This window comes from Anser cygnoides, chromosome 23 (assembly GCF_040182565.1).
Source record: "Anser cygnoides isolate HZ-2024a breed goose chromosome 23, Taihu_goose_T2T_genome, whole genome shotgun sequence".
Taxonomy (NCBI): domain Eukaryota; kingdom Metazoa; phylum Chordata; class Aves; order Anseriformes; family Anatidae; genus Anser; species Anser cygnoides.
This window is the reverse complement of record NC_089895.1, coordinates 1111414-1139340: the sequence shown is the minus strand read 5'-3', so window position 1 is coordinate 1139340 and position 27927 is coordinate 1111414. Positions and strand designations below refer to the sequence as shown.

Genomic DNA, 27927 nt, shown 5'->3' with positions numbered 1-27927 from the left:
GCCCCATTCATGTTGTACTCTGATGTTAAGATGGGGAAAAAAAACTTAATCAGAAAAGACTTTGGGGGGGGGAGGAAGCAAAGCACATTTTATGGCTAATTAGAAAAATACTCAAAAATTGGTCCAGGACAGATAATCTCTGCTCGCCAGCAGCACGAGCCGCGCTGTCCCATTTCAAGGTTGAGTTGCCGGGAATATCAATCTGATTATTGTAGTGCTACAAATGAAAATCAAATTGAAGCCAGTTAGAGGATCGCATTATAAATTGATTAAGTCCGCGGACAACTTTCCACCTCCCTGGCCTTGGGTTTCTGTGGCACGGACAGAGAGCTCTGGGTACCAGAGAGGCAGTAAGCACTTCCCTCTGCCCATTACCCCCCTCCATCCCACACCATGTCTGGGCAAAATAAAAGCGATCTTGGGGCTTCCTGTTGAACTTTGAGCATGAGGATTGTATCAACCCGTTGGGGTGCTATCAGCAAAGCTAGAGGGATAGCTGCAATAGAAGGAAAACATCTGCTCGCAAGCTGAACAGGGTTACAAAATCTCATACGGAAACACGCTGGTTCCTATGGATTTATTCCTATGGGGTTTATTTCCAGGCTGAAGTTTTGGCAGTTCCCAAACTGCCTTCCCTGCAGAAACAGCTCCCTTGCTCAGTGGGAAATCCCCAAACCAGCTCCCAAAACGTGGGATTTCAATACCCCAAATCCTCAATTCACAGTCACAAAAAGGGTTATTTTAGCAAAACCCCATTTCAGCACAGCCAGCACCTGATGAATGTTCACACCTCTGCTTTATTTCTGCATCTCCAAGTGCCCCAATATATACAGATTCCTTCTTTATACAGGTAATAATATACACCGTATTTATATATATATTTATATATATTAACACGCATACACACATGCCTTCGGCCAGAGCCCAGCACAATCCCAGCGCCTCCAAAGCCCGCAGGGAGGTCGCCATTCCCCATGTTTAAAAACCCCCCTCTCCCAATGCACAAAGCTGGTTTGGGGGGGGAAAAAAAGTCCACTTTTAAGTTTTTCCTTTTCTTTTTCTGTTTGTTTCTCCTTAAAAAAAAAATAAACAGGGGTTCCACACCCGGGGTGCAACCACCCCCCGGCAGCTTTATGGGTGGATTTGAGGTAGGCGCCGGGGGGAGGGGAGGGTGGGGGGTCCCCAGGGTGCTATAGCATCAGCGGGACCTGCCAGATGAGCAGGGTGCTGTCAGCCTCGCCGCCCCGGCGCTGCGGCTCGGCACTGAAGTTGCGGTACCCCCTGCCCCCCGAAATGATGGCGACAGAGGAGATCTCCTTGCGGGGAGCGTCACGGGCACAGGGCCGGCTCCGCACCCAGACGTCAGGGTCGTCGGCCATCTCGTAGATGGAGCCGTCCTCCTCCGTGTGCTCCGGGGTGCCGCCGGTCCCCGCCGGGGCATCCCGCACTGACAGCAGCTGCCCGGGGAGGTGGGCGGTGGAGCGTAGGCGGTATTGCAGCAAAATCCCTTTTTTCCTCATTTCCCGTGGCGGGGGGCCATCCAGCTCCGGGGTTTTCTCTTCCTCACCCTCCTCTTCCTCCTGGTTGCCCTTCAGCACGTCGGGGGCCAGGGTGCTAAGTGCCACTGCCAAAAACTCCACGGGGCCACCGTGCCCGTTGAGAGACACCATGCCTTTTCCTGCAAAACAGAGGAATTTGGCTAAAGAAGAGCCCAAACGGCTGCATGCATCACCTTGCAGAGCAGGGGAGTTTTTGGGGTGCTCACCAGTGATTTTAGGGATGCCCTCCAGCCGGGGCACGGGCAGCAGCACAATGATGCCCTGGTCGGTGCCAACCCACAGCAAGCCCTGGCAGATGAGCAGGCTGGTGACACGGACGTGTTTTTGTCCTGAAGAAAGGGGGAAAAAAGGGGTGAGCGAGGGCTTAGCAACAGCAGCATCCCCCTGCAAAGCGGATAACTCTCCCCCAGACATACACACACCAGAGTTTTACATGGGGGACACACACCAGAACCCCCCTCAGAACTGAGCACCACCCTTGCGTGAAGATCTCCGTGCAGGGAAAATGCCGAAAATATCAATAAATAAAAAACAGAAGGACGAGGAGCGAAAAGAAGCGAGGCTTCTAATGGCAAATGAATATTTTATTGCAGAGACTTAGCGCTGCAGCGTCAGACTCGGCAAAGCAATATATCTGCAGAGATGCAACTCCAGTTCTCTGCGAGGACTTTATTAATGACCTGTCTAGTTAAAAAGGATGAGGGAGCGCGAGTTCAAAAACGCATTAATACCGAACGCTCACTCGCCCAGGAAGAAAAGGAAGTGATAAATATTTTAACATGCCCTAAAAAAAAAAAGAAAGAGTGACTTACACGAGTATTGCGTTTATAACTAATTACACAATTACGACGTTCTGTAGCTGGAACAAGGGGGAGGCAACCTTGCAAGCTCAGGGCTGAGCCTCGTCCTTTCCTCGGCACATCGGGGCAGCTGAGAGCCAAACGGGCAGACACGGAGGGGAGAGTGTGCTGGAGGGTAAGGGGGGGGGGAAAGGGGAGTGTGGGGCTGCGGTGTGCATGCACGAGGGGGTGCAGGGGTGCAGAGGTGCATGGCTGCACGCACAGGAGTGACAACGGGTACGAGGATGAGATGCACGGATGCATACGGTGGTGCAAAGATGGGGTTCATGGAGGCATGCATGGGTGCAGGAATGGGATGCAGGGATGGGGTGTGGATGCACACACAAGAATGGGTGCAGGAGTGTAAACACTGGATGCATGGATGAAGGGAAGGGGTTCCATCTGCCCAACGTGCAGCCTTGCCAGTACCCTACTCAGACCTGTCCGAGCCCATCCCAAAGCTTCTGCAGCCTAAAACCTACTCTCGCAGCCTAAGAACACCCTCCTTCTGCGAAGTGTTAGCATTTTGCTTGGGAGTTCTCAAGATCTTCTTTCTGCCAAGCCACCTGCTAAAAATGCCCTGGCGTTTCAGGGTGTTGCCCCCAGCTCCATCCCTGCAGCTTATAAAGGGAGACCCAAGCTCCAGGGCAAAGCTCTGAACTTTACACCCTTAGCTAGATAAATCCCTTGCAGCACAATTCCTCTGCAAATCAACACGGCTGCAAGCAAAGCAAAACCATCTGGGGGGTGGACACCCCAGTTCTCCCATTAATCGGGATTAAGAGCCCACCTGGGAGGACGAAGGTGGTCCTGGTGGCGATGTTGATCTCCTGCAGGTGCTCCAGCGTCTCGGTGTGGAAGAGGCGGATGGAGGAGCCCAAGGAAAACGCCATCCAGACACCGCTGCCCGCCTTGATCATGTGCGTCACGCTGGCCTCCACGTCCGGGTGGGCCTCGAAGGTTTGCTGCCGGCAGACCGCAAAGATGAAAAAATAGAGAAGGAATCCCAGTGAAAGTCATTTGCTCCCGGAACTGCTGCAGGACCGGGCTCTCCAGCAGCTGCTTTAGGGCTGCTAACCCACAGAGGTGGGAAAGGAGAGACCTGGAGGTCCCGGCCCTCCCCACCAGCTCTGATTTTAGCAGAGCACACCAGAAGCAGCCCCTCACCAGCCTCCCTCTTGGTTCTTTAGGGAGGTAACGGAGCCCTTCCCAACCCTCCAGGTTTTATTTCTTCTTTAAAAGACCTATTTGCTGGACTAGATGTACCAGCCAAGCTCACGCCAAGGTGGGACGAGACCTTCCTGCTTCCCTCCTGCCCCAAAAACCAGCAAGCGAAGGCTCAGCCCCTGCACAAGAGCTGTTTGGGGACCACTGTTGTACAACAACTTCTGGACAAAAGGAAGAGAAAACAAAATATCTACTGCTTGGTATAAAAGCTGATTCTCCAAAGGTCAGAGGTGGAGAGCAACCTTCTCAGCCCTGCTGCATCTCCCATCTCTGCTTTCAGATGCAAAAACATCAGAGCTGAAAACCTCAACTTGACCTTTTCCCCGTGCTGCCCCATCCCTTCCTGCTCCCGATATGCTCCAACGCATCCAAAATCCTGATCAACACCTTATTTACCTATTTTGTCAGCTCTCCCTGCTGCAGCAAGCCCCCGCGAGGAGCCCCAGCTCACAAACCCCCGAATACTGCACTGCAAACACTTCCAGCAGCACTGGATTTATGTACCCAGAAACATCTTTATGAAATGAACTCTCTGAAAATCCCCCAAGCAGCAGGCAAGGCATAAAAACTGGTATTAGCATTGAAGGCAGGTTGGGAACGGCTCGAGCCTGCAGACACGGGATGTTCCAGAGCAAAGCAGACTTTGGAGCATGACGATGCTGGTGAAAGGAGAGGTTTGGAGGTTAAAATCGAATCCTGCTGGGAGCAGGAGGAGAGCGGCTGTTTCGTGGCATGTACTGTGCACACTTCCTCGGGCAGTGATTTGCTGTTTAATTGCAACCCCGAGGTCTTGCTGCAATGCAGCTCCTGCTTTCCACGTCGCGGCAACGAGCCCAAATCGCACCGGGGCAGTGAGCACGATGCAGGCTGAAATCACCTCCACACGCACACTCCAACTCCACTTCTTATGGGTTTGAAATACTGACTTGTTAAAAGGAAAGGAGCAGCTATTGATCCCTCCCTGGAGAGCACCGGCGTAGTGCAATCTCCCCACAAGCTCGCACAGAATGGAGGCGGACAGAGATTATTAGGTTATCTCCCCCTCACTCCCAGCCAGCGTGGGATTTATTCCCCCATGGTTTATTCCCGAGCTGCCGGCCCCATTCACACAGACCCCGGAGCCCGTTACGCAGCTCTCCAAACGCTACTTATGGGTTGGGGGTTTGCAGAGCTGCTGTTATAGAGGACAGGGAGGTGCAAGCTCCCGGTGGGAATCAAAGCTGATTTGGGCTGCAGCCCCCTGCTTGCACACTAACATCAGCACTGAGCCCCCAGGGGTGGGACCCCCTCCCCAGCCCCCTTGTAACACCCTGTTGGGATGCCCACCCTGCATTGCCAATTCACACCGCATCACCCAGGATGTGCCCCCCCCCTTTTTCCCCCTGCGCTCCCCCCACGCTTTTCTTCTGCGAGAATTCCCAGCCGGCTCCTGTCATAAATAAGATCGGAGACAGAAAACTAATACAGCCCTCCGATGCATTATTCATCCTTGGCACTGCTGGTAGGATGGATTTACGACAGCTAATACATGCAAACTAAGTTTGGACACTAAATGAGAAAATTAAAGGTGGGATAAAGTGTTTTTTTTTCCCTTTTTCTTTTTTTTTTTTTTAAGTGACTATTCAGCATTCCTTGCTTATGCAGCTGTGGGAGAGGTTTCAGCATCACTGCTGGTGCCTCGCGGAGGGGACAGGACTCCTGTGACCCACTGAGGGACCAAAAGGCATCGCAAGGCAGCAATAAAAACTGTTTGGGCATCGCGCATTCACACCTGGTGCTGGACACGCACCCTTTTGTGCTCAACCCACCAAGAGTTCCCCAAAGCCACCGCCGCATCCCCCACCCCGGGTGCATCGCAGGGGTCCTGGCAGCGCTCGGTGTCCCCCCACCGTACCTGAGTACGGAGGCTGGAGGCGTCGAGGACGGTGACCTGGTTGGCACAGCTGGCCCAGACGGTCTCATCCAGCGTCAGGAGGGCTCGCACGGGGCCAGTGCCCACGGTCAGGCGGGTGGGATGCTCAGCCAGGTCCCACAGCCCCGCTAGGGCAGAACAGAAAGGTCGGGAGGGGGTGAGAGGAAGCTTAGCCATAGGGGAAGCAAAAACAACTAAAACAAGCATCTTTTCATGCATCTAGTGGCTTAAATCCCATCAGGGCATGGGCACGCACAAGCAGGTGCCAGCACAAGGTATCCCTGCCACCCACAGACGTCACCTTCGGGTGCCGGGGTCACCTCTTGCCCCCCACGCAGCCCCAGATGCCCCCAACACCTCGATGCCACCAGCAGGAAGATGGACAAGGGCTCACCCCTGGGCCACACGAGCAGCACCCAAGCGCCCAGGGCACACGGACAACCCCTCCCCACCACGCTGTCTTCTTCCCCCCCCAACTTTGCAAGAAGAATTAAGGACAGAGCAGAGCGGAGGAACACACACGGGCAGCCACCACCCCCGGTATCCACCCCGAGCCCTTCTGGAGCACCCCTGTGCGAACGGCTCAGCAGCCGCAAGCATCTGGGTTTAACAGCCTGACGGTGCCACTGCTGCACAGCCACCTGCAACGAATGCTCAGGCACAACAACAGCACCCACTCCTTGCTGGAAAAGCCCAAAATGATCTTTTGTTTTATTTATTTTTTTTTCAGCTGTTGCAGTGCTACTGTTCAGCTGGGTCGAACCGGAGTGCCTGTGAAAGACATCCGACCAGGGTTTCCATGAATTCATCCCCTCCAGCAGGCTGGACGGCTGCAGTGGATAATTGCTCTCACTTTCACGCGGGCATCCTACTTCCACGGCAATTTCAAAAAACAAAACTTCAGGATCCGAGAGATTGAAGAGCCCAAGGGTGCGCAGAGCTCTGCTCTCGTCAGCATCGCAACCGAGCCGTTGCTCAGCCCCTGCACCGAGCAAATCTCGGTGCTCGCAGCTCCACGTAAAACCAAGCTATTTCAGGAAAGCTTTTTTTCCTAACAAAGCCATGCAGCAGGTGTGCCACCACGTGCAAATTTGCAAAAGACAGGGATAAGATATTAAAAAAAGCCCTGCTAGCAGCTTGCTGCCTTCCACATGCATTTGGGCAATGAAGGGGAAATTAAAGCCGCGCCATTAATTTGCCAGCCTGCTTGCTAGGTTGGAAAGGGGGGTGCACAGCACCCAAAAATGCAACATAAGCAGCTTTGGTGCTTCTCTGTGCAGGTTATCTGAGCAAACTGGAGCTTTTGCCCCGGGCTGGGCCTGGGCAGCTTTTCTGAGGCCCTTTCCCACCCTCTAGCGACGAAGCAGAGAAAAACAGCTGGGAAAAGCCTCCGAGGAGCAAGGCTCTGAGCAAGCTGCACCAGGGCTGGAACACCTGGCACAGCTGGAGCCAGCGACAATAAAAGCCAAATCAAGTCAATAAAGCAGAGGGCTCATGCACATCATCCCTCTGTGGGGACTGGCTCTCTTTATAGCACCAAAAAGGTGACTTTTTTTTTTCCCCATGCAAACAGCTCCGAGGGGTCCTTGGGCACCCAGGAAGGATCCAGCAGTCCCCAAGTGCTGCCACCCTCCGAGCAAACTCTTTCCTGCTGTACCAGCCCTTCGCTGGCCACTGGGACCTTTCACTGCACTTTTCCCTCAAACCAAACCCCACTGATCCTGGCAATGCAAAATAACGTCCACACCACCACCACACACACCCCAGGGTTGCAAGGCAGAGGATGAAGAAGCAGAGGAAAAACAAAGTGGTGCTTCTATCACTATTTTAGCAGCCAGCCCACCTAAGGTGCCCCGCTCACTGCTTTTGGGGTGTCACACCAAAAAGCCCAGCCAAAACCATGCATGGGGGTGCTGCGTGCAGTGGGGTGCCCTCACCGTTGTTCCTGGGGTACGCAGCCACGGTGCCATCCTGCAGCCCCGCAAACAGGTACTCGGGGCTGTGCTTCAGGCACAGGACAGGCTGCATGCCCGGGCTCTTGCAGGTCAGCAAGCACTGCGTCCCCGTGTCCACGCTGCCATACACTGCGATGCTAGCGGGAAAAGGGGAGACGGATGAGCAGGATGGGGACCAGGGAGTACCAGTCCTCATTGCCATAAAATTTCAGTGCAAAGCTCTTTGCAGCAATTGCACACGGAGAAGGGTTGCAAGAGCAGCGCGTGCGCGCAAGCGCACGCACCCCTGCGCGTGCCTTCCCTCCGTGGCGCTCACCTGCCGTCCTGCAGTCCCAAGCAAACAGTGGGGTGCAGTGCTGCAGGGGGCTGCTCAGTGCCCGCCCGGGTCTCCTCAGTCCCCGTCGTGTCCCCTTCAGTTGCCTCGGGGATGTACTCCATGCACAGCACCGGTGAGGCCACCGGGAAGGACTTGACCGTCCGCGGCACCGAGCGATTGAGGGAGAAGATCTCCACCTGCCCCCCTGCACCTTCCTGGCCACCCCCAACCTGCAGGGACCACAAAACCGTTTTTAGACTTTTCCTCTGATGGGTTCCTGAGGACAGATGCAACCCAAACCTGGTGCTTTTCACCCCATTTTGGGGCTCGTTTTTCTCACCCAGAGGTAGCCCTGCGGCAGCGAGGTGCTGATGGCGGAGAAGCCCAGTAGCGAGGACTGCACGGGGTTGTGCACCGCGGCGCCGAGCTGCAGGAGACACATGCATTTATCCCAACTCATGCACAGTACGCAGCGCATGCCCCAAAATCAGGACCCAGCCGAAACCCAACTAGCAGTCCTTGTTTTTTAACCCCCAGCCAGGATGGATTGCACCCATTTCTGCCCTTGCAAGCAGCTCAGCCATCCCCTCCCAACCAGCCCGCCGTGGGATTTCAGGCTGCATTCTCCCTACAAATGGAGCTTGAAGGGGAAGGAGCAACTCAGGCGTTGGAGGGGAGGTTGGACATCGCCTTTACCTGCAAATCAAGGGCCTTGGAGGAGAAGGCGGACATGTGGCAGGAGAGGATGGGGCACCAGAAAGGAGCTTTGCTCTTCTTGTCTTCGTCAGGACAGAGCCATCCTGGCTGGTTCTCCTCCCCTGGGGGGGGAACAGAGCAGTTCGAGGATGGCCAGGACACCCCCAGCTCCCCCTCAAAATGAGCAAGCCTGGGTGCAGCAGGGGAAGCCACATCACCCACCCCAGCACCAGCTTTTGGGACGCATTAAACACCCCGTGCCCAGCACAGCCTCACGTTCCCAACCCCAAGCCACCACCATCCGCAGGGGGCCGGGGGCACACCCCAACACCTTCTCCAAACTCCTGCACCTCACCGCAGTGCATGGCGAAGCAACTGCATTGAGCAGAGGCAGAAAAGCCCCCCCCACAACACTATATATGTAAGGGAGGAAAAAAAAAACACTAATGTGTTTCTTCACATTAGGCTTTAATGTGTTTTCATTTCTAACTTGCAGATACAGGATTATGCCCCAGGCATCCCAGATTAAAAACAACACAAACTGTTAAAAACAAGAGAATCAAAAATCATTCGAAATCGTATTTGAGTGCTTAGATCCCCCCTGGGCTGGAATGATTTTTCTTTCTTCCATTAAACTTTCTTTTTTTTTCCTGCGGTGGCTCATGGAGTTAAAAAGGAAGAGAGACACAGAGGTGTCAGGAGCAAGGGCTCCCCCCTTGTTTATTTGCACCATTTCATGGAAAAACGGGGAAATGTCAGCACCAGCACAAGGCCAAGCTGAGATCCATCAACGGGCATCCCAGAGATGCCACCCCAGAGCATCACAACGCAAAGCATTTTGAGGGAGAAGCGTTATTCCCATCATTTCCCACTTCCAGCCAGCGTGCAAACCAGCTGAAAACTCCCACCGCCTTGGTCCAACACTTTCCCCGCTACCAGTCTCCCATCAGGATGCCAACCCCTCTCTGCTCCCAGATTTTGCTTTCAGAAGCAAGAGCCACCCCAGCCATCTACTCACGCAGCCCAATCTTGGCCAAGTGGAGACGGTTCACCCAGGAGATCTTGCTCAGGGGGCTGGGAGTGATGAAGACCACCATGACGCTGATGGGGCGGCCAGACCTGGGGTGGGGAGAGAAATCAGTCAGTGGGTCGTCTTCAGCCTCCTCCCCTCCCCGGGTTGGACGGAAGCATTTGGGAACTCACTTGTCCGGCTTGCCAGGCAGCAGGAGACGGAGGCGGCACTTGTTGGCAGAGTGGATCTCCTCCTCCTTCACCTTCATCATCCTCTGCAGAGCCAAGCACCAGTCCTGGGCCACCGTCATGTTCAGGTTCTGGGGGAAGCGAGAATTCAGGGAAGCACCCCCACGGAGCCTCAATCCCCAGGTTTCAGCCACGGGGATGCTGCGGAGCTTAGAACGGGGCAACGGGTCCCCATGGGGTTATCAGAGTGCCCAGACAGGCCCCTGCAGCTCCCCAAGGCACAGCAAGGGGGCTTGTGCCTAAATGGTAAGTTTTCCCCCGGTTTGGCATTTAGGTACCTGGTAGGTGCCGTGCAACGTGCTGATGAGAAGGGTGATCTGCTCCACCACCGCCAGGTCCTTCTGCAGGTCCTGCAGCTCCTGGAACAGCCGTGGCGGCCCCAGGTAGACTTTATCTTGGGGGGGAAGAAGGGGAGAAACAGGGTTTGTGAGCAGCAGTCCCTGCTCCCCATCCCACCAGGGCTGCGCAGAAGAAGGGACGGGTGCTCACTGTGCGAGGCCGGCCCGGTGGGCGCGTGCTTCTTGGCGCCGGCGTTGTGGATGACCACGTTGTCCTTGTCATAGGCACCGCTCTCCTGCCCCACCTCCACCACCTGCACCTGCGGGAGGGCCGTGCTCCACTTCACCACGTATTTGGGGCCCAGGGGCACCAGGCTGCTAATTTCCAGCTGGCCTCTGCCAAGGGAGGATGCAAAAAGCAAGTAAATCGGCAGCTGGTGCTGCTCGTCCTGCAAACCCCACCAGTTCCCCTTGCAAAAAGCAGACGCCGACCTCTGTTCGCAACCCCACGGCATGCACCGGCTCATGCTTGCACCCCCAAACGTGGGGCACGCAAACACAAACCACACTCAGCGCCTACCTTGGATTCACTGGCCTGGATTGGGGGAAAACGTTAATAAAAAAGCATCACTGGGAGCCCAGAGAGAGCTTCCTTCCCCCCTTTTGCAGCATCAACAGCTGAGCCACAAGGTCCCCAAACCCCAGGAGCTCCCACGGCATCACGGCACGGATGCTTTGCCCGAGGCTTTCAGGACAAAGCAGCCCCAAACTTGGGGCTCGCTCCTCTAAAACAACGAGAAGCAGTTTTGGGGGTAAAGCTAGCAAAACCCACTAAGCCCAAAACCGAGGTGGGGAAGGGGACAGGTGCTGGGGGGTGACCACGCCAGCACTCTGCAGAGTGATTTCGGGGTGCGGGGCGGCCGGCACGTACTTGAAGTTGATGTTGGCACAGACCAGCATGTCGTTGAGGAGGAAAACCTTCCGCTCCTTGGACTTGATGAGCTGCCCCCGGTCACCGTACACCGTCTCCGTCAGCGTCTCGCAGAGCAGGAGCTGCCGCTGCCCCGAGCTCAGCAGCTGCAGAGGGGATGGAGCAGGCAGGAGGCTCAGCCCTGGGGGTCCTGCCCGCTTCCCACCCCCCCGGTTTTTGGAGGGGGGCATTGTGCTTGTGTGAGTGGTTTCCCTTTGCAACTTGGGCTTGCTCCTCTAAAACAGCAGGAAGCGGTTTTGGCATGCGCTGCTCCCAGCTCCACAGAAACAGCCGTGCAAAATGATCCGACTCTGCACTACGCAGCCCCTTTGCACCACAGCCCCTTTGCACCACAGCTTTGCGCCCTGCATTTCACACCACCAAGAGCAAAGAGCCCTAAAAGGACCACCGCGGCCCTTTTTACCGCCCCTTCCGAGTCCCTTTACCCTCTGTTCCCAAGTCCTAGCCACAGGGACAGGCCGTGGAGGCCACCACGTGCTTGCAGCACGGCCCAGGATGTGTTGCAATAGCTTCACGCATGGTTTTCCATCAGGGGTTGCAAAATCAAGCAGATGGATGGAGGGGAGGAAGCGACAGAAGAAAAAGCAGCGTGCCCTGGCTCACCCTCCAGCCTTCTCCTGGAGGGCTGGTGCCGGAGGGTGGGGGTGGAAGGGAATTTCCAAACGGGAAGCTTTTATTTTTGCTTTTGCTAAGGGACATTTTTTCAGGGAAGACGGGAGCTTGGCTTCTCCGAAACCCCTTCCTGGGAGCCCCAGCACCGCAGCACTTCTGCAAACACCAGCCAGAGGGGACGGATGTGAACCCAGCCCCAAAGCCGCCTGTCACCAGGGGACGAGGAGGAGCAGCGAGGCCGAAGGACAAACCTTGTTGAGGCTGCTGCGGTCACTGATGCTCTTGCTGAGCTGCTGGATTTCAGCAACCTGGTCAGCCACGCGCTTCTGCTCGTTGAGCTTCTCCGCCAGCGTCTCCAGCTCTGTGAGCGCCAGCTGAAGGGACAGGCGGTCCGCATGGCCCTTGGGGGTGTTCTTCAGCATGTCCTGGGGGGGGGAACATCACCGGGGTGACACCAGCCCCGTCGGGTTGTGAATGGGGATGCTACGGCATGCAACACCAGCAAAATCAAGAGTTTTGAGGAAAAGCCTCCCAGCGTCCCACCTTGGGAAAGGGGAAAGTCCCCAAAGCCCCACAAGCAGACTGCCAGCCCCGAAATGAATCAAATGCCCATTGTTAAACCCTTTCCTGCAGCAGCCAGGCTGCCAAAGTGGGGTGCGAAGCGGGTGCCCCATGGGCACAGGCTCCCCTCACCCATACCTGCAGGAGCAGGATGAACTGGGGGAACCTCTGGATGGGCTTCACCATCAGCCCGTAGAGCGTCACCCGGTCCGCGCTGGCCATCTGCCGCTTCTGTGCGGGGGGGAGAAAAAGCAAAAAAAGGGGAGTTTTCACCCCAAACGCTGACCAGCAGCCCCGTGTGCCCACACTTGGGACCCGCTGACCTTGAGGAAGTCGAGGAAGGCAGGTTTGGTGAGACAAGCCTTCTTGATGAGGGACATGGCAGTGGTGAAGTTGTTGACGTAGTCGCTGTACACATCCAGCACCATCGACTTGGAGAACTTGGCACGGGGAGGAGAGGGCAGGATAAGTGCCGTCAGGCCCCCCAGAATGGGGCTGCGGGGGCTCGTGCCTTTTTGGGGCAATGCTGGGGGTACCCCGTGGTGGGGCTGCGTCACTGGGTTCCTCCACCCCCTGCTACCGCTGGGAAAGGGCTGGGGGAGGCTGGGCAGCGGTACCCGACCGCCCTCCTACCGAGGCCACGAAGAGGTCCCCGATCTTCTCCGCCGAGTCCCACTCGGCCACGCGGGAGGCGAGGGCGATCTGGAACATGGAGTGGCACTGCAGGATCTCCTTCAGGCGGAAAAACACCACCTGGCACTTCCTGGCGCTCAGCACCTTGGGCTCCATCTCCATCAGCGGGTTCCTGTAATCCTGCAGGCGACAGCAGCGCGTCAGCATCCCGCATCCCTGCGCCCCCCACCCCCCCCAGACCCCCAAAACCAGGGTCCCCCACCTGCAGGATGCGCTTCAGGGAGTCCACGTAGCTGCGCTCGCTCTGCACGATGGAGCCCAGGATGTGTCGCCGCACCACCTGAAAGGCACGCCAGGCTCATCCCAAATAACTTGGGGGGGGGGGAGAACCCCCATGCAGAAGTGCCCCCCCTGCCCTGCTGCTGCTGACACGGCGTCGCTGCTTTCTGCTGCCTCAGCCCTTTGTTATTTTGGGTTGCTCAAAGGGGAAGGGGAAGCCAGTGCTCACCCTGGACCCCGAACACGCACCCACCTGCTGGGGGCTGAGCCCCGCGGGCATGGGGCCGAGCTCCGGCGGTGGGTGCTTCATGTCCGAGACGGTGACCTCCAAGAAGCCCGTGTCCTCCTCCTCTGAGTCCCCTGTGAGGAAAAGCAACCCACAAAAACACCAAAAAAAGCTATTTTACTTTTTTTTTTTTTTTTGGGGGGTGTGGGGGGTTGCAAGCTTCTGGGTGCTTGGTGCACCCCCAGTTTTGGAGGGGGCTCTGCCGCTGCGCTTGGGATGCTCCAGGGGCTCCGCTTGGGCTCGCAGCTGCAAGCGGAGCTGGAGGCCGGCATCACCCGTCCCCAAGCCCCGCCGCTGTCACCGGACACCAGCATGAGTCAGGCCCTGCAAGCCAGAAGGGAGCCAGGACCCCGGGGGGGAGCACAAACCCTCCCCAAAAAGCGACCCGGGTTGAGGAACCCCCCCCCCATGTCCTTGCTCCATGAGGGGCAGCGAGCGGGGAGAAGCGGAAAAAAACAGCAGCTAAAAGCAGCCTGGCAGAGAAAACGGGGGCACGCGAGCTTCCCAGCGCCCAAGCGGGCCTTACCCGAGGCCGAAGCAGTTGAGGAAGAGGAGGGCGAGCGGGCCATGGGGTCGTGGGGCAGGGACAGCTCCTTCCTCCACATGGCGCCGGCCTCATGCCCCGCTCCAGCCGCCCCGGCCCCGCCGCCCCGCTCCCATCCCCGCTGCGTATAAATAACCACAGGGGAGGGTGCTGCTAGCCGGGTGACCTTTTTCCTTCCCTAATTTTGGCAGGGAGGATCCCAGCGCCTCGCTGCCAGCTCTGCGGGGCTGCCCAAGCTCTCTTCCTGCTGCCCCCCCCCCCGCCAGTAAGACAGCACCATGGAGCTGGGATGCTCGGAGCATCTTTTTCTCCACGTTCCCACCCCAGCGCACGCACAGATCCGCACGGGGCCATGCAGCGAGGCCAGGGCACACACGGCAGATCCCCAGGGGGGGCCCGGCAGAGCCGGGGGGGCCGCCTGGCAGGATCCTACCTCGCCCGCGATGCTCCAGGAACCCCCTCGAGCTGCTGGGGGCAGGCGGCAACTTTTCCACCTCCGCCGCCCTCCTCCTACGCTCCCCATCCCCTATGGGGCAGCAGAAGGGTTATGGGCACTGAGCTGGGGCTGGGGCTTGCTGCAGGACCCCCACCACCACCACCACCCCCCCACACACAATTGCATTTTCACCCCTTGTCTAGAAAACGGTGCTGCTTCCCACATCCCAGGGCAGAGCAGGGAACAAGCAGCAGCCAGAACAAAGCAGAGACGTGGAAGCGTCTTCAGGGAAAGGATGAGCGGAGATCTCCACACTTCAGAGGGTTTCCCCCCCCAAAACCTGACCCTGTAGCATTTGTAGGATCGAGCAACAAAAAAAAAATCACAAAACACCCCAAAAGTCAGTTCTGCCCAAATTCATCATTTCCTAAACTGTTCCAATGCTCCTGGCACTGATCCTGCCTGGAGAACCTGCCCGCTCGCTGTCCCAGTGGGAACACCCATGGGTGCTGGCATGGTGCCCCCACCTCCACCCCGCTCCCAGAGAGGCGGAGGGACTTTGGGTGCTTTGGGAAGGGCGAGGAGGGAGCTGAACAGATTGAGCTGGGAATGCAAAGGGGAAAATATATGTAAAAGCATAAAATGGAAAAAAAAAATAGAACAGAGAAGCTAGAAGCCATATGGAGTCATGATGAAAAACATGGATTTTTTTTTTTTTTTTACTGCTTCCAAAAGGGCTTTTTTTGGCTCTCAAAAGCAACGAAGGGGGCTCCCTGCTGCCGGCCCGCTCACCTGGTGCTTCTTTACGGTGCAGGAAGGTCACCTTCCGCATGACCGCGATCTTGGTCTTCTCCAGCCCGTCCTTGGTGCCGCTTTTGGCCGCTTTCATCAGCTGGGTCATCTGGGCAGGGGGCGAGAGGGGCCGGGGTGCTCGAGATCGCGCAGCACCGCATCCCTCCACCCCGTCCCCTCAGGGACGCTGCCCTCAGCATCTCCCCCTCCTCTATCCCCAGAAAACCAGCCCTGGCCGACGGGGAGGATGAGGAAGAGGAGGGAAGGGAGGCAGCTGAGCACCGAAGGGGTCGGCTCCTGCACCTCTGTTCCCTCCGTGGGGACGCGGTCGCATGCCATCAGCTTGCAAGCAGGCGCAGGCAAAGCGTGAGCATGCAGTGAAAGCGAAGAGGAGGGAGGGGAGAGGGGCACGAGCGCATCCAGCCCACCGCAGCGGGGTTTTGTACACACCCGTGCAAGAGGGAAAAGGGGCGTTTGCCCTTCACACCTGAAATTGCGACATTTTTAGTGCAAGTTGCTAAAATCCCAGCGTAAACTGGCCGTGAACTACCAACCTGAGTGGTTTGGGGCAGGGAAAGGCTTTGCAATAAGATTCTACATCTGCAGGGAGCTCCACTCCCTTTAATCTCCTTCCCGACCCCGTATCGGGGAAAACCTTCTCAGATCCATCTAGTGTGATGAACCTCGCTTTGTCCAAATGCCCCTTCAAAAAAAATAAAAATAAAAAACCCAAAAAGCGGATGGTGTGGGCGGATCGGGGACGGGGAGCTGCTCTACGCAGACACCGGTAACCGCCGGAGGGGATGCAGGCGAGATGGGGAAAGTGACAAGGAGCGGAGATGTCCCGATGTCCCCATGCCCACGAGACACACAGGAGGCAGCTCGCAGCGCAGCACCGTTTCTCCGCTGGTGGACAAAAGGGGCTGGATTGAGCCCGGGTGCATTCGCATCCCTACGGAAGGGCTTTTTCCCCCTCCCCCCCCGGGGAATTCAGGGGACCACGGGAAAGGACCGAGGAGGGACAGTACCTTCCAATCGTACTTCTGCTTCAGCTCCTGCATGTCTCTCCCCCCAACTCTTAAAGCCAGGATGTCCCTCTTAGTCCTGGCGTATCTCTCCTTTAGTCTATTCAGGTCTGGAGAAAGCTGAGCCCCAAGCAAACCAGGCGGGAGGAGAAGCCAGAGGATGCGAGAGAGGGCAGAGAAGAGAGATTCAGGTAAGCAGCCAAAACAAGAGGAGAAACCATCCCAAAGCAGCACGACGCAGGGAAGCGTGCTCCCGAAATCCAGCTTGGTCTGAGCGGGGAAGGGCAGCAAGCACAGGAAAGGCAGGGAGCTGCAGCCACATGCCGAGATGCAACAGATGGGGGAGAAAAAAGGGAAGGAAAAGAGTAAATAGAGAAAAAAAAAAATCCAAAAGCAGCTCATGAGGCTGTGCTGGTTTCGTATTGCTTGAGAGCACAGGGCAGCCCCTGACCTTTAGGCGAGATATATCCAGGAAACCCATGAAAAAAAAAAAAAAGAAGGAATTAAAACAGCAAGCTAACAAGGCAGAGGGGATCGCCAGCGTTACCTTGGGCTGGAAGGACGCCCGCTGCTTGGCCGGCTCAGCCTCTGGCTTGCTCTCCTCACCCGAGTCCTCGCTGTAGCTCTCGAACTCACTGGAGCTCCAGCCCAAATCCTCGCCCGCCCGCGGCCCCTCGCCTCGCTGCACGTCCTCGTAGATCAGGCTGCGCTCTGCCCCTGGGACATTTAGGTAAAACATCGCTTTTTTCCCTCCCCAGGGATCCCAAAACATCAGGGTTTTGCAAACCCAGCACCCTCCCCAGTCCTGGATGTTTTCCTGCTGTATCCCCCCTTGGCAGCCCCTTCTAGAGGGGCAGAACGGGGACGTTGCTTGTGATGCTTCCCTCCCGGTGCCTCAGTTTGCCTGGCTGTGAAATGGGTTCACGCCCCCCACAAAAAGATGGCCCCAGGAGGGAGGGCTGCCCCTACCGTCTTGGTCAGCATCAAGGTTTTCACAGGGGACGTCGTCGTAAATCACATCGTCCTCCACCGCCGGGAACTCGAAGCGCTCACCTTGGTGGGGGGGAAGCAAGAAAACAGACCCGTGTCAGGACCCCAAAAATCAAGCCAGGACCACAAAATCGTTCCCTGCTCCCAAGGCCAGGCTGGGCTTTTCAGCTCAGGCTGTGCTTTTCCACTCCCCCCATGTGTTTTAACCCACCTCGGTGGCTGCTTTTCCTCTTCCAGGTCTGGGTGCTGTTGTCAGGGGGGGGCCCACCAGCCTCCCCATTGCTCACCCCCGCCGGCAGCCTGCAGGGAGGGCGAAAGAACCATCAGAGAGCGCCCCGGGGTGCCAAAGCCCCCAGGGCTGGATGCGTACAAACCCCAAACCCCATCACCCCCCAGCGCGTGGGGCTCACGCCCCATTTCGGGGCACAGCAGCAAAATAAAGCCCCTGCCTTGCCCGGGATGCAAACCCAGCTGCAGCCCACGGAGGAAGTTTCGCGCCGCCAGAAAAGCGTTAAAGTCAAGGTCGATGCCGCCGGCTTTCCGGCAGCAGAAATGTGAGCTGCAAAATCAGGGGGTGGGATGCAAGCGCGGGGGCTCTGCGTACCTCCGGAGCAGCAGGATGAGCTTGTTTGTTAAATGCAACCCCAACGCAAATTAAAATAAATTTAAAAAAAAGAAAGAAAGAAAGAGAGAAAAGAAAAATGCAAAAAGCCGTGCTCGGCAGCAACGCTGATGGCTGCTTGTGCTCTTTTGCTCGCCTCCGGATGCCTGCAAAGCCCCAGCAGGGAGCCTGCAGCCTCAAAGCCACCGGTTGCTATTAATATTGACCCTACGGACAGCATGGCTGCACGTGGGTCTGGCCCTGCAGGGGACTCTGCGCATCCCACTGCACGTCTGCTGCTTTGCTGTCGCCCTCCAGGGCTTGGGGACCAAACCTTTAGGGCTACAACGGCTCAGGTTGGTCCAGGCAACCCACACAGGCAGGACGCCCAAGTCCCCCAGAATGGCTTTTTTTGAATCTTTGGTCAGCAAGGGCAGGAGGAAGATGCGCCAGCGAGGCTGGGTGTGGGGTCCCCACCCCTGGGGGGCTGCCCCTTTGCTGTACCCTCTGCATTCTTGGGGGGGGGGGGGCACAAACCCCCAGGGTCTCCTGCTTGCTTCAGCCCCTGACCCCACGCATCCAACCCCTTTCGCAAGCTGTGAGCAATGGGAATAAAATGGGGAAACTGAGGCACAGCACAAGACTGGGATATGCCAAAGAGAGGGTGATCCCCTCCAAAGTCGCATTTTCTCCCCAGACCACCCCAAAACCCCACTTACCCTTCCTGGGTCTCCAGCACCAGCCCCTCTGCAGAGGGAAAAAGCAAAGAGAAACTGGGTCGGTGCCCGAGCTTGCAGCATTGCCAGCACGGCGCAGGCTCGGCCGCCCAAAGGGGCCGCTCTGGGGACACCGGGGAGACCTCACCGATGCTGGAGCTGGTGGCACGGCGCCTGCGAGGGGGTGCTTGGAGGACCGCACCCCTGCTCGGCTCGGCCTCGGCTGCTGAGTCTTCGTCGTCCTCCTCGTCGCTGTCCTCAAAGTCGAAGGCTTCGCCCAGGTCCTCCTCGCCGTGGGGCGGTGCGCCGGGGGCCTCCGGGGCGAGGCGGTCACCTGCGAGCAGGAACCCCGTCAGCCGGCGTCACCCTGGCACTGATTTGCCCCAGCGAGCAGGGAGGGATGTGGGGCATGGCAGGGAGCATCGCCACCCAAAAACCCCTGCAATAGCCCCTCACGGTCCGGTGGTACTACGAGGCTCCAGTGGGGAACGGGGCGGTGTCCCCCCTTCCTGCGCAAGGCCGGCTTTCCTCCCCCCAAAAAACCCAGCTCCGGCTGGTGACAGTACCTACTGCGGGGCAGGGGGGCAGCTCGGACGAAGCCATGGCACAGGGGGTCCGGACGCTCTGCCTGGGCCCGTCCCCGAGCCTTTCCTGCGGGGAGGAAGAAGAGATGGGTTCAGAGGGGGGGGAGCAGCCCCCCAGACCTCCCCCGGACAGGGGACAGCGTGGAGAGACCCCCAGGCACCCCACGGGGGGACGAATCCTGCTCTGGCTGCTGCAGAACCTTCTCACAAGCAAACAAACGCCGGTCCCGGGTGTAAGCGCACGCTGCCACATCCACCCCGTGCCCAGCGACCTTGCAGGGCCAAACCCATCCCTGGCAGCTCCGAGCACCCAGCCGAAGGGGCTAAGCTGTGCTCAAAGGCTGGAAAGCACGGATCGATGGCCCACCCGCTCCGGTAACACGAGACGCCCAGCACGGCGCCCTGAAAGGTCACCGAGAGGAAGAGGAAGGACGGAGCAGAGACCCCTGAGCCCGAGGGATGATGCACAGGAGAGAAATGGCAGCAGGGCAAGCCCAGGAAGCTGCAAAGAGCAAAATGGTCCCCAGCACCCAGTGCCCGACAGATGCCACCACCCTGCCCCGAAGAGCTGGCTGTGAAGAGCCGACCCCAACTCACCCCAGGCAAACATTTCCCCCACGCCGGGACCCTCATTCCCCAGGGGAGTGAGAATCAGGGGATGCGCAGACCCAAAACGATCCCAAGAAAGGATCTGTTTCTTCCCCCGTGCCCCAAAGCCCTGAGAGCTGCAGCATAGGGGGGCCTGCAGCAAGCCCCCCAGCCCCAAAGGCACACACACACACGGGCGCATACCTACAGGTGTACCTATAGGTGTTCCTATAGGTGTTCCTATAGGTCTCCTGCTCCCCTCTGGCCCCCCAGGGAGGTGACAGCACGGCCATGGTGGGCAGGGGAGGAGAGGAGGAAGAGGGAGGAATGAGGAAGGTCAGAGCAGACCAACCTTCCCAAGGCTCCCTCGCCACAGGAAAAGGAAGGAAATCTCAAGGGACTCTTTTTCCTCCTCTTCTGACCTTAAACATTGATTATTTGGTGTTTTAGCCTGGGAAACCGGCTCGGCTAACACCCACACCACCAGAGTGAGAAAAACGCCGCAAACTTGCCCAGGGTCTTGCACCCCAGGATTGATGTTCACCGCCCAAATTCACATTTAACCCGCAAAACAAGCTCCAAACCTCCTGCAGCCAGCAGCAGCAATTCCCCCGCGCGGGCACAGCTTCTTCCCAGCCTCGGGGTTGCACAAGGACAGACGGCGTGTAGCAAAGGGCTTGGAAGAGCAGCCCTGTGCCGCTGCAAACCCCCCCCAAACATTGAGCTGACACGCACCTGGCCTTCTCCCAGCACACACACACACACACAAAAAAAAAGAAAAACAAAATCCTCTTTTCCTCACTGACCTGAGCTCTCCAAGCAACCGCCACAGTGCTGTAAATATCCTCTCCTACCCACTTTTGCAAGCAGCCCGACGCCTGCATAAACACGCTGGGGTGATTTATTCGGAGGGAGGACCCAGGGACACTTTCTCCTCCTTGAACTCTTTTTCTGGCCCTCGGAACAGAGAGCGCTTTGCAGCCAAGGCGTGTTTTCAGGCTGCTCTCATGTCACCTAATCTGCTTCCCATCAGCGTTCGCTAGCGGCTGCAGGAGCGGGCGACTCTCCTGCCTCCCCCTTTCGCAAGCTCACCTTGTCCCGCGGGAAGCTCCAGGCTTACCCCTATGGATGAGATGCCAGCTGAGCCATAAATCTGCCACGAACCAGCCCGCTGGGGGACCCGACGGAGAAGACACTTCCACAGCGATGCTCCCCCAAAACGCAAAGGATTAAAAACCACCTGAGCACAAGGGGAAGCCGAGAGGGGAGGTGCCGATGCCCCAGGAACCCAGGAGCTTGTTGCCCCTGCCCGGCACGCCAGCGGCTTTTTGCTTTTAGGGAGGAGGACGGCAACACGCTGCACGGCCAAGGCAGCAGTCAAAGCCAGCTCGGCCCCGATTTTATCCCACTGGCGCTGCAGGATAAGGTCACTTACCATTTTGACAGTTGACATAAGCTCCTATCTGCCCGATTTGTCCCAGGGCTGGTTATTTTCCCATCTGCAAGCATGCCTGCTGTGGGGGAGAGTTAATAGGCGAACGCCTGCTCTCCAACCCAGCCGGCCCCGAGCTTTAATTGAGCCTTGATAAAACGAAATTAAGGCATCGCTGCGCACAGCAAAAATGAAAACCGGGGCAGGAACATCCTGCTGGCAAAATGCATCGCCACGGGACGGGGCAGGAGGGGAAAGCTGCCCTGCCAGGGAACGCGCTCTGCAGCAGGATGGGGATGCTGGAGAATCCTGAGACAACCCTTGGAAAGACTGATTTAAACGCCACACCGTCTCCCTCCCAACTGGGGAAAATAAACAGAGACGGATATAAATAAAGTCCCTGCAGCCAGAAAAGCAGGGCCACCTGCTAAAGCCAGCCCGAGCCGGCCGCAGCATCCTTCTCCCGGGGGGCTGGCACCTATTCTGCTCCATTGCATTATTTTTAGCCCCCGCGGCGGAGCGACAGGGCCCAGCTGCCAGTGCAGCTGCCAGCCTGGGGACACGGCAGGTTCCCGGCCCCAAAGCCCCCCCAAGCCCCACTGCCCCCCTTCCCAAGGGCAGGGGGTGCAAAAAAGGGGGTTAAAGCCTCCCAGGTTGCTGCGTCCTGCAGCAAGTGCCAGCACGAGCGGCTCGGCGCGTGGCTTTGCTTCAAGGTGAAGCGAAGCGCAAGCGGCAGTGAAAGGTAGCAAAAAAAAATAAATAAAAATCAGCAGATTTCCACTTTTCCAACCCAAAGTTGAGAAATGCACAAAAGCAGCTGGGATTCAACCAGGGAATCCCTCTGGCTCCTCTCCGCAGCCCCGCTGCATCAATCCCACCTTACAAACGGCCCCAGCGCAGCACTACCTGCGATGGCATCGGCAAAAGGGTGGCCAGATCCAGACCCGGAGACCCCAAACGTGGCTCCTGAAAGCAGGCAGTGGAGCAGATATCCACCCGGGGAAGCAGGCGGTGCTCCAGCTCCGGCCCATAAATCACCCACAAATCAGGCACAGCAAGAAATAAGAATCCACTGCTGTTTCCTCCGCCTCGCTATTGCTTCCTCCCTGCGTCCCACTGCCACCTCGGGGCTGGCTTTTGTCACCCCAGCTCTCCTCCGGGTGGTTTTCCACCCCAAAAAAACACGTGCAAGCCAGCAACTTGGGTTATTTCCACAGAGAGCTTCGCGGGGTTGATCTTTCCCCCAATCCACTGGGAAAGTATTAATGATGCAGTATGGGGGGCGAAATGATAGTTGCATAGGGGTTTTTAAGCCCTAACTGGGTCCATGCGGTGCATTCCAGGGCTGCGTGCTGAATGTCCCAGCTTTCCAAGGAAAGAAATGCAGAGCTTTTAAGGGATCGGGTGGAAAGATGGGCTCCAACAAGGAAAAGTTATCCTGCGTCTTCAGAAGTGCCCAAATCTGGGGGTTTGGGGCCAACAATCCAGCAGCGGTTGGTGGTGGTGGCCAGAAGGGGAAGGTGAGCAAGCACTGGGAATGAAATGAGGCAGAAAGTGGAGTTTTCTCCCCTAAAAAAGCCCCTCCAAAGGGCTTTTAGCCCCAAAATTCAGCCAAATGACAATTCCAAATCCAAGGATATTTTGCCATTTGTTATCAGCTGGCCCTTGCCAAAAGCCACCAGTTTATGGGGGAAAAGTTCCTCCTGAGCGAGGTGGCTCAATTTTTCATTTTGGAACAGGGTTTTTTGGGCAAACATCCCTGCTGCTGCCCGCTTCCAGATAAAACCCAAAGACCTGGCACTGAACTGCTGCTGCTTTCCTTTTAATTTTGCTTTTCAACATCACTGATGAACCGGAAAATCCATTCCTCATCCAGCCTGCGCCATGAGAAGTGCAAATGGAAAAAAAAAATAAATAAAAATCAGAGTTATGTCCCTTATAAAGTCATTTTGTGGCTTTTTGGCAGGCACATAGTTAGCCCATGCATTCTTCGGAGCTGGTTTGGCATTTTGGGGTCTGTCTATGTTTAATGCCGAGGCAAAGAAAGGCCATGGGAAAAAAAACAGCGCCTTGGGTCTGGCTGTGACCTGCAGCGGGAAGGCGCAGGCATTTCACAAAAGAGCCTGTTCTGCAAAGATTTCTTGCAAACAGCTTCAGAAAGCAGCAAGGCAGCCTTAGTTTGCACCGACCCTGTGCTTATCTGCATCTCAGCTTTATCGCTTCGCAAAGCAACCCAGCTCATCACCATGAAACTGCCCTGGAAAGGGATTCAGAGGGCAGGAGCAGGAATAACAACCTAGTAGAATTTTATTTTTTTCCCCCTCCCCAGGAATGTTTCCAGCTTGAAAGCCCCAACAGCTCTGAACTTTGCCTCCATGCAAAGTCTGAACCAAAACTTCCCACCACTGTCGCAAGCAGCCTCTCCTCCCGCCATGGGCCACTGCTGCTCCCCCTTATTTTGCCTGAAAAGTGCCCAAAATCAGTGTCAGAGGGTGACACTGATGAACTCGAGATCACCCTCTCCAATTTTCTTAGTTCCTGTCCCTTGCAGACCCGTTTTGCCAAGACCTATTCAAGCACACCGTAAGACGCTTTTTCTGCACTGTGGGTGCATTTTTCCACTTTTTTTTTTTTGTCTGCTTCCCCTGCTTTTTGGGGGAAAAACCTGCCCTTCACAACCAACTGGACACTAAAACACACTTTATACATAACAAAGACCAAATGGAGACAAAAAAAAAAAAAACAAAACACATTGCAGGGACGTTACCCCCTTTGCAAACCTCACATCCCCACAGTGCACACCCTTCTCTCCCAATGCAACCAGTGTCCAAACCCCTCCCAAAAAAAAAAAATCACAAAAAGGAGGAAAGTGCGATTAGCACCAAGCACGACATGTCGCGTTAGCTGTTCCCAGCAAACCACGCACCAAAATCATCAAGGAATATTTTCCGTACGTGTTGGGGGTTAAGAAAAAGTCCTCCTTGCCACTAAAAATGACACAAGCGGTTTTGAGACTGCCAAGAAAACAAAGCCAAAAAAAAAAAAAAACACAGAAGAGTTTGGGGCATTTTCTTCCAAATATACTCACAGGGACACAGCAGAAAAAAAAAAAAAACACATTTGCGTGGGTGCAAATCCTGCAGTTGGATTACGCCACCAAAGCACAGCAACGTTCAACTTTTCCCCCATGCAAGGGGTGCCCCAGGTCGGTGCTCGGCACCCCAAAGCTTCGTTTTCGCGTGAGGAAAGAGCAGGGGAAGCGCAGGAAGGTTTGCAACCATCGCCACAGTTTGCAAACGGAGCAGAAAACAGGGAGGAAAACAACCTGGAATGGGTGCAGGAAGAGCCTTGTACAGCAGCAACAACACGCCGATGCTCACCATCCTCCTCCTCCTCCCATCCCCAGCCTGAATTCCTATATTTATAAGCAATAACAACAATAATAGGTGCTTTTCTTTCACATCTATCCGCAAAGCCCTGACTGCTGGCCGGAGCAGAGAGGAAAACAGACCACCTCCTCCCCACAGAAGGGGCCATCTTGACCCTATAAATACAAACCTACAAAAATGTATCGGCGCGCTCGTACGCAGACGTGGGCCACGGAGGTGGGAGGCAAGGAGGGAAGGGGAGAGGGTCGCTGCTGACCTGGGAAGGCCGCGTCTCCTCCGGCTTTGTGTCCGCATCAGCCGAGCAGGGCCCCGGCAGGGGCGGCGCGGGTGCAGCAGCCTGGTGGCGATGGGACTAATCCTGCCCGCGCCCACCCGCGCCATGCAGCGGGGTCCCCATCCCCGGGCTGGGGGCTCCCAGCGGGTCCCTGCCTCTCGGCCGGGGCCGGATCCTGGCCGCAGCGGGGCTCGCACCAGCTGGGAGCGGCAGCAGGCAGCAAGGGATGCCGGGATCTGGGCAGCATCCCCCCCCTTCTCTTTTCCCAGAGCAGCACTGATTTACACCCCCCAGTGCTCCCAATCCTAATAAATGTCCACCCCCCCCCCCAGCAGGATCTGGCCCCCTCCTTGCCTTTTAACCCCTTGCACGCAGGATCTCTTAACCCTCTCGCTGCTGACAGCATCGCTCGTGCAAAATAGAGCCTGGGTGGCAGAGGGGCACGGCAGGGGGGGCTTCCCGGATTTCCAAGTGTGAAGGGTTTTCTCCTGGAATTTTCTATCCCAGAGCCACGGGCTGCGGGTGGCAGCCCCAAAACGCAGCCGCTGCCCTGCCAGGGAAGACGCGCCATGTTCCTGCTCTGGGGGGATTTTCCCCACCGAAGTTGCAAATTCGCAGCCCCATCCCTGTCCCCGTTCCGAGGGCACCCACTCGTGCCTGGCGCCAATTCCAGCCCCAGCAGAGGGCTGGGAGGAGACGGATGCTTCCCTCCCAGCCTCAAACAAGCCATGGCCACCCCTCCTGGGGTTAGGAGCAGACAGCGATGCCTCCTGAAGGAGGGACCCCAAGCAAAACACTACGAAGTCGCTCTGCAAACCCAGCACCAAAACCCACTCACAGCGTGCTCCACAACAGCAAAAATAATTTAAAAAAAAAAAAAAAGATCCCCCCCTCCCCAAGAAGCAGCACACAGCCAAAACCTCGCAAGTTAGAGAAGTGCAAAGACCACTCCACACGTGCATGCATTTAAAGACAACATCCTCACTACAAACTGCACCAACCTCACCTGTCTCATTGGTGTTTAAGGCCACATTTTCCCCACTCCGCAGGAAGCTTCTCCCACTGTCACACCCCAGCTGCTGCCACCTCGCCCTGCTGCAGAACGCCCCTTTGCAAACAAACGCGGCAGCTGCAAGGCCGATCCCAGCCCCAACCGGATGAACAAGCCTGACAAAAAAAAAATAAAAAAATCCCCAGCGCCCTTGGGATGATTTGAGAGCTGCGTCACAGCCGCCAAAAAACACCTTTTTGTGCAGATAATGGCATCACTGTTCGCTGCCCGCCAGGTATTTGTGCCCACAGAGGTGCCAAATCCTGCTGGAAAGGACCCACTGCGGGGGGGGGGGACAAGGCCCCACGGGAGCATCGGTGCCCCCAGCATCGCGGCAGAGAGGACTTTGTCCCCGGTGTCACGATGTCTGGATAAGAGCCAAAGCATCCAATCATGGGAATTGAAGTGACTTTTCTGGGGCCTTCCCAGCCCCAGAAGACAACGGTGGGTTGAGCACGGGGCGCTGCTGCGCTGGTCCAGAGCTCCGTCTGCCGCCTCCGAAGCTTCACAGCAAGGACTTAAAAGTCCTCCCGCCAGACCGAGCGGCTACCGCACCCCAAAAGGAGCTCTGCAAAGACAAAACGGTCGAAGTGCCCCCCCGAACGCCCGCCCTTCCGCAGGCTGCTCGCGTTTCTTTACGCCAGCCAAGCAGAATTGCATGCACCTACCAAACGGGAGGCGCGCTCAGCACCAACGAGAGGGGTCCTGGTGCAATTAGAGGGGATGCTTCGCACCCAGAGCGGGCTCTGCACAGCGCTGCGGACATCCGCCGAGCCGCAGAGGCTCCAGCCCTCCCGGCACACTCGCTGAGGTGCGTCAGCGCAGCAGCAGTGCCGGGGTTTACGGGCACAGCTCGGCCAAGGGCGTGATCCCGCACACGCCCCAGTTCCCAGGCAGGCAGCAGAAATGGGAGCAGCGGGAGGTTTGCTCGCTGCGGTCCTCCCGAGCAGCCTCCCAGCGTGAAGCCCTGCGCCACGGCTGCATTTCGGCACAGGGCGGGAGCCCCGCATGTGCCACAGCCACGTTGACTCAGCCGCAGATGCACCCACACAGGGCAGGGCAAAGGGCTGGGCCGCCCTGGGGTGCTGGAGCCAAGCAGCCCCTCATACGGTAATTTCAACTAAAAGAGGAGAGGAAGAAAAAAAAAAAGAAAAAAAAAAAAGAGGAAAGACCACATAAAGCAAAGCCTGAAGGAGATGGGGAAAACATTGGATAAACCCCTCCACCCCCTTGCTCCACCAGGAATTTGGTTGGGTTCATGCTGCAAATCAAGGGGCTCCTGGCTACGGCAAGCAGCTACAGCCCAGACCCCCCCACACCAGGCACGGCGCTCTCCTTGCACCCAGTGAGATTTTGGACACCTCCCGCTTGCACGCAGCAAAATCTCCGCTTTGCCAAAGAAAAGTCCGGTCTGGCACCTAGGCTGGGATCGGGGTGGGGGGGGTTCAACCCACAAAGGTCCAGAGGGAGCACAGCAGGGCCAGGTCCATGCTGCAGGGCTGGGGCGCGCTCCAGCCAAAAGTAAGGGGCTTCATTTATCCACCTGGGTGTGCAAATCCTTCCTGCCAGAGGACATTTTGCAAGGATGCAATAGAGACAGGGACCTTCATGTAGCCAGGAAAGGACCTGGAAGAAAACCAGGCAAGCAAACTGCTTGCTGGGGTGGCCAGCACTTAAATAAGCAGCTTGCCCATCGATGGTTATTGACCCCAGCTGGTCTGACCCCGCAGCACCCCCTGCAAGGGGCACAGATGCCTCATTTGCGACAATAATTGGTAACACGAAGGTCTCATGCACGAGCAAAACCGTGCACAGGCAAAACTGCACAACCAAAACTGTGCTCAGCCAAAACAGTGCACAACCAAAGCCGAGCAGAACGAAAATCACGCCAAAGCAAAAACTCAGCGCCCGGTGCAACCCCTTCCCAAGCAGATCCAGCACCTACCGTGCTCCTGCCCTGCCTGCGAAGCTTTATGGCGTGCGTAGCAGCACGACTCGAACCAACCTGGTGCTGTGGGCGTGCACACAGCTCCGTGCCTCCCGACGTGCGGCTGAGCACCGCGGGAACGGAGACGTTCTCAAGGAACTTTAAATATTTGGA

General features: G+C 56.9%; 1 protein-coding gene across 15 annotated transcripts; it reads right to left on the bottom strand.

Moving 5' to 3' along the window:
• Positions 1-777: 777 nt before the first annotated feature.
• Positions 778-27796, bottom strand: ARHGEF10L (Rho guanine nucleotide exchange factor 10 like). 15 transcript variants are annotated; one of them, XM_048048687.2, is made up of 29 exons: positions 27772-27796; positions 19075-19159; positions 18657-18842; positions 18512-18539; positions 17403-17491; positions 17171-17254; positions 16749-16918; positions 16205-16321; positions 15177-15285; positions 14382-14474; positions 13372-13478; positions 13102-13179; positions 12840-13019; positions 12530-12646; positions 12345-12437; positions 11897-12070; positions 10974-11119; positions 10254-10438; positions 10043-10158; positions 9708-9835; positions 9523-9623; positions 8505-8626; positions 8149-8235; positions 7809-8038; positions 7475-7629; positions 5520-5665; positions 3189-3363; positions 1766-1888; positions 778-1678 (listed from the first exon to the last, which is right to left on the bottom strand). In XM_048048687.2, the coding sequence occupies exons 2-29, from the start codon at positions 19109-19111 to the stop codon at positions 1191-1193; spliced, it is 3864 nt and encodes a 1287-aa protein (XP_047904644.2). In that variant the 5' UTR covers positions 19112-19159; positions 27772-27796; the 3' UTR covers positions 778-1190. The 15 variants fall into 15 exon arrangements, with proteins under 15 accessions (XP_047904644.2, XP_047904645.2, XP_047904646.2 ...); XM_048048688.2 differs by lacking the exon at positions 27772-27796 and adding an exon at positions 27370-27452 and having other exon boundaries at positions 19079-19159; XM_048048689.2 differs by lacking the exon at positions 27772-27796 and adding an exon at positions 27370-27450.
• Between the last annotated feature and the right edge of the window lie 131 nt (positions 27797-27927).

Excerpts from the sequence above, each read along its gene's own strand:
- ARHGEF10L (XM_048048681.2), bottom strand. The coding sequence starts at position 26,836 with ATGCGGGGCTCCCGCCCTGTGCCGAAATGCAGCCGTGGCGCAGGGCTT. Across the intron at positions 17,255-17,402 it reads GAGGAAAAGCAGCCACCGAG|GTGAGCGCTTCGAGTTCCCG; the intron begins GTGGGTTAAAAC and ends CCCCCCACCAAG. Across the intron at positions 16,322-16,748 it reads GGGCGTCCTTCCAGCCCAAG|CTTTCTCCAGACCTGAATAG; the intron begins GTAACGCTGGCG and ends CTTGGGGCTCAG.